Source organism: Chelon labrosus, assembly GCF_963514085.1.
Source record: "Chelon labrosus genome assembly, chromosome: 7".
NCBI lineage: Eukaryota > Metazoa > Chordata > Actinopteri > Mugiliformes > Mugilidae > Chelon > Chelon labrosus.
In genome coordinates, this window is record NC_140343.1 from 52,206 (window position 1) to 57,986 (window position 5,781).

The 5,781-nt window shown below is 44.1% G+C and overlaps 1 protein-coding gene across 1 annotated transcript; it reads left to right on the forward strand.

The window, feature by feature from the left end:
* Positions 1-3,492: 3,492 nt before the first annotated feature.
* On the forward strand, positions 3,493-5,498 carry LOC311490366 (E3 SUMO-protein ligase ZBED1). The gene is made up of 2 exons (XM_084547810.1): positions 3,493-5,330; positions 5,438-5,498. Exon 1 carries the CDS (start codon positions 4,114-4,116, stop codon positions 5,053-5,055), a length of 942 nt encoding a protein of 313 aa, XP_084403936.1. The 5' UTR covers positions 3,493-4,113; the 3' UTR covers positions 5,056-5,330; positions 5,438-5,498.
* The last annotated feature ends 283 nt before the right edge of the window (positions 5,499-5,781 follow it).

Below are 5,781 nucleotides of genomic sequence, written 5' to 3' on the forward strand. Positions count from 1 at the left end.
GAGGAAACGATATGAAAGCATGATGATTAATAAGTTGTCTACTGTCTCGCCAGATGGCCTGAATGAAAAACCTTAGAGTTGTAGTTACGGTACAGAATACATGGAGAATATTCGGTTGGATGTGGCCGAACATGGAGTGTATATGATGGGGGGGGGGAGAATTTAGATTTTTGTTTTGAATTGTATTTATATTATTTTGCTTGCTTTTACAATGATTTGCATGAGTTTGCAGTGTTTTAGCACTTAATAGAATTGTTTATAGTACTTAATTTCCCTTTGAAGCACTTATTTGTTTTTTTTGTATGAATTTGAAATTTTCATTGATACTTGGTTTGCATGAATTATTTTGATGGATTGATTTATCTTGTTTATGATTAATATATTTTTTCTTATTTGTCTAATTTTCTCCTCCCTTTGTCACCTATAGGTTGAGGAGTACTAGAGGGGGAGGTGGGTTACAGTATTTGGAGGTAAAAGGGGATAATCGGGGAAACGGGGTATTTAAAACTATATTATTTAATTTAATATTTATTTAACTTTATTTAATTTATGAAATTTTTATTATTATTAAAAAGTTTTTCTAATTTAGATGTATTCTTATTTCCATACCCTGTTTCCAGTTGCCCTAACCATATCCTCTAGAGTAGAACCCCATGCCTGACTGTGACGGATCTAAAATAACCCTTTAATGGAGTTTTAGAAACTTATATTGAGTGGGCTATGATGGTTGGCTCTTCCCGAGGGCCCCTAAATTACATATAATTTGGGATTTGTATTTGTTATTTTTATTAATTTCGTTTAATTCTTTCAACTTTAAATCCTTCCCCCAGTTTATTTATTTATATAACTTTTTTTAAGTGCAAGGAGCCAATTTAACAATCCTCCTCTAACTGGTGTAAGATACGACCTGTGCCCGTGCATCAGTAACCTGCTCTTTAAGAGTGTGATTACTATTTTGTCCCCAAACCTAACCCGAGTCTCTAGGACCAAGATTGAGCTATCTCCGGAACGGAAGGTCATAGAGCAAAATGGGTGGTACCGTTGGAACAGCCATACCGTCACATATGGGGGTAGCCGAAGTCTCAAGTCTCTAGGACCTTCCTATCAAAAGTTACAGGATGTGTGACGACCTTCATCATCCCTATACCCTATCCCTAACCCTAACCCCGAACGGAAGGTCGTAGATGAAAACCAAGCACACCAGCGTGTTCAGCATCCTCGCAAACAAGGGGTAGCCAGAGTCTCAAGCCTCTACCACTATGCAGTGACACCTATCTCGGGAACGGAAGGTCATAGAGACATGGGACCTTGACCAGCGTGATCAGCGCCCTCGAAAATGGGGGGGTAGCCCAAGTTTCAGGGACCTTCCACCCCCGGTTAGCACACATGCTAACGATGCTAACCAAAAATCAACTTTCAAGATGGGTACCAAACGACTTCAAATGACCTGAAACGTGCTCCTAAACATAACCTGGGTGAAGGATTTTGTCTCTCAACACTTCGAAACATTTTCGACCCATTAAAAGTTTCACTTTTTAATGGTAAGTCCCACACATTTCAAACCGGGCTTTACCACCACTATATCGGCCACGCTGAACACGCTGGAAGTGGTCACGAGTGTCTAGGACCAAGATTGAGCTATCTCCAGAACGGAAGGTCGTAGAGCAAAATTGGTGGTACTGTTGGAACGGCCATACCGTCACATATGGGGGTAGCCAAAGTCTCAAGTCTCTAGGACCTTCCTATCAAAAGTTACAGGATGTGTGACGACCTTCATCATTCCTATACCTATAGTCAGGTGATATGACGCTTAACCTACAATCTAAATGAACAAAGTAAATGCTGCTGGCTTGTATGGCCCGCTCAGCAGCAGACGCCAACTCAAACCTTGTGAAATATAAGCTAACCAAATGCTGCTGGCTAGCTTAACCTACAACCTAAATAAACTAAGTAAATGCTGCTGGCTTGTATGGCCCGCTCAGCTGCTAACCATAGCTACCAAGCAATATGAAGACATCAGGAACCTGGCCTAAACAACAGCAGTATGCAGCATGTCATGGGGTTTTCAAGTGGGCACCTCCCTTCACCGATGTTTCGTTAAGTTAGGCCCACGACACCTCGAGAAGGCTTAACAGTGACTTCCAGCGTCCTGGAGTTACCCCCCTCCACGCTGCCACTGCAAAACCCCGTTTTCCTCACCATTCAATGTCTATCAACAACTAATATTTCAATCATTAGCCTAGTCCTTTTATGAACCACTAGCCAAACAAATCTACCATGGTTCGCCCCGTTGATGCGGACTGAACCACGTAACAGACCGACCACATCTAACATGACTTGCAAACATACTAAAGTCACGCAGCCATCCTTACCTTTAGCTAGTTCCCCAGCTAGCATGCTTCTTACATACCCATAGCCACTCGCTCGTTCTCTATGCTGCCCGAGACATGTTACATACCGCAGTCCTTTGGCTTTTTCCCCGTATGCCCAGCTCGCTCAGAAGAGCAATCGCCAACTTTGCCCCAAATCCACGGCAGACTTCTACCGGGCGGAGATAAACCTTCCATCCATTCTGCTCTGCGTCTGCTGCTAGCTCTGCATATTTAGCTCTCATATGCTCGTTAGCCTCCTCAACTCTATCTTCTAGGGGTGTGACGCTCGAAGCTGACGTTTCGAAACAGTGTTGAGCTTCCGAAACGCAAGTGTTTCGAAAAGTGTTTCGAAGTGTGGTTCAAAACGCCCATGTCACGTGACCATGGCTGAGCGAGGCTTCGTGGTGGTTCAAACACACTAATTAGCCAAGTCCCACAATGCTTAAAAGCCATTCAAACAAACAAACAAATCTTCGTGGGTTTTGTGTGAGGAGAGATATTTTGAGAGATAGCGACATTGCGACATAGCGATTGATTTTGTGATTGACAGATAAGGTTAGTGATACAGATTAATTGACAGGCTAGAGACAGACAGTGAGCGATAGTTTAGATAGATATAGTCTAGTGACATTAATATTAGATAGTAGCAGATTAGCGCGAGGTAGACTAGGTTACAGTTGTAGTGTTTGGTTAGGTTAGGATATAGATAGGCTAAGGATGGAGATGCCACGTAGGAGAACACGTTGAGTGGCGTGGGAGCATTTACATCTAGAAACCCCTCATATGGTGAGATGTATGTTATGCGACAGGTCCCTTGCCTATTGCAATAATACATCCACCATGTTGCGCCATCTGAGGAGCTGTCACTCTGTAGTTTTCCGGGACACAGAGGAAGCTGCCCCCGTACCTAGGCCTCCTGCTGCTGCTGCTGGGCCACTGCATAGAGGTATGTTTAGAAATATACCGTAAATCCTCTAATATTGGCCTGTATTCCATTACCGACCGGGTCTCGACATTGGCCGGTCTGGCTGTCAGCGGAGGTAAATAAAGGGGCTATTATTAGAACCATCTCGGCGGGTCAGGGTTTCGGCGGCACGGTGTGGGAGGATCCCCTCAGCGGGACCTCTCCCCGGCCTGGACCGCGACGCGCTTGAGTCAAATAAAGGCCCGGGCCTGTATTAGAGGAAATACGGTAAATAAAATCCCAGTGTGTTGAGATTAGCAGAGAATGCCCAAAATGGGATACATTAAAACACATAACAGTACGCCCTTAATATCAGTCAAAGCAACACAGTGACTGCGGCAATTAAACCCGATTTTCTGTCAGCACGCTAATGCTAGTGCTGTGCCACCAATGGCGACGAATGTTTAAATATAGAAAACATGTCGCCCGCATAGCTCAGTGGGTAGAGCTGGTGACCCATGTGCCGGGGCTGAGTCCTTGCTGCAGCGGCCCAGGGTTTGAGTCTGACCTTTATTTAAAAAGAAAAAATAATAATAATAATAACTATAGAAAACACAAAGCTTGTAGGCCTACGCCTAAAATATTAAACAATGTTTTGTAAACTGTTGTACTCCTGCTGTCAATCCAATTTAAGAACCTGAGAATTTTTTTGCTTCAAACTGCATGAAACTACCAAGATGTCCTGTATTTTCTAAATGTAGTCGTAATAATGTCTAAAAGTGAGTGTTATGTTCATTTAAAGGCAGGCAGAGGGATTTGGATGAGGCTTTGGTGGATATGATCGTGAAGGACTTGCAGCCGTTCTCCATTGTTGAGGACCAAGGCTTCAGGGCTTTTGTGACTAAGCTGGACCCCAACTACATCCTCCCATCCAGGAAGGCGCTGGCAAAGATGGTGGAAGAGAAGTACAACCGCACCAAGGAGCAAGTCAAGGATGATTTGCAGAAGGCTGATTTTGTTAGCCTTACAGCTGACATGTGGTCATCTATGAATATGGATGGCTTCTTTGGTGTGACGTGCCATTATGTCACACCTGAGGCGAAAATGGCAACAGTGTTACTTGGTGTCACCAGATTTGTGGGAACCCACACAGCCCAGCACATTATGGAGGCCAACACTGTTCTCATGGCTGAGTGGGGCATTGCATCTAAGGTCCAGTGCATGGTGACAGACAATGTAGCAAACATGGTCCTGAGTGTCCAGTTGCAACATATCCACCATCTGCCATGTTTTGCCCACACACTGAATATAATAGTAAAAAAGGCCCTGGACCAAACACCTGAACTTCAAGACATCCGCAACAAAGCAAGGAAGATAGTTGGATTATTCCGATCCAGCTGCAAAGCAAAGGAGAAACTGGTTCAGATTCAGACCATGATGGGCAGGCCTGCTCTGAAACTGATTCAGGAGGTGGAAACGAGGTGGAACAGTACATTCGACATGCTACAGAGACTGTATGATCAACGTGAAGTTGTAGCTGCCGCCCTTGCCAACCTGAACAGTGATGTTACTCCTTTGAGCAGTTTTCAATTTGACCTGGTAAAAGACTGCTTATCTGTTCTTCAGCCCTTTAAACTGGCAACTGTGGAGATGTCGGAGGAAAAAAGGGTGTCTGCGTCTAAGCTGATACCCCTGTACAGGATGTTGCAGTTCAAGCTCAATGAGAAAATGTCAATTGCAACACGGGAGCCAACTGTGCAATTAGGTAGGTTGCAATAACAGTACTGTAATTACCGTATGTCATATCATGTTGATTGATATAATTAATGTTTTGTGTTGGTCTCTGTTTTGTACATTAGGCACCCACCTGAAGGACGGCCTGCACTCCAGATGTGGGTCTTACGAATCATTTAGAGTGCTAACCCTGGCAACATTGCTGGACCCCAGATTTAAACATTTGGCGTTTGGCAATCCTGCAAAATCCCAGGAAGCAGAGAGGAATCTCACTGTTGAGTGTGCTTCACTGATGCGCCCAGCGACAACACCACCTGGTGGTGAGCAGTGTCAGTTTTCATTTCAGTGTATTGGCTGATGTAGCCTAATATAACATAATATATAGTATACTTATGCTGTATAACTAACTGCTCTTCCATTAAAGTAGAGCCACGAGCATCAACATCCTCAGATCCGCCACCACCACCACCACCACCATCATCATCATCATCATCATCATCCCCAACAGAGAGTTTATGGGATTTGTTTGATCACCGTGTTGGTGAAACCCAACACATTCATAGCGCCACTGCAGATGCCACAGTTGAAGTGAAGAAATACATGAGTGATGCCTTTCTCCCAAGAACAGCTGACCCTTTAATGTACTGGCAAGAGAGGAGAGTGGTTTATCCGAACTTGAGTGTAATGGCTACAAAATATTTGTGCATGCCAGCAACAAGCGTGCCGTGTGAAAGAATCTTTTCCAAGGCTGGGGAAGTGTACTCCAAAACA

What these genes read in the sequence shown, in the direction of transcription:
- LOC311490366 (XM_084547810.1), top strand. Translation starts at nt 4,114, where the DNA reads ATGATCGTGAAGGACTTGCAGCCGTTCTCCATTGTTGAGGACCAAGGC.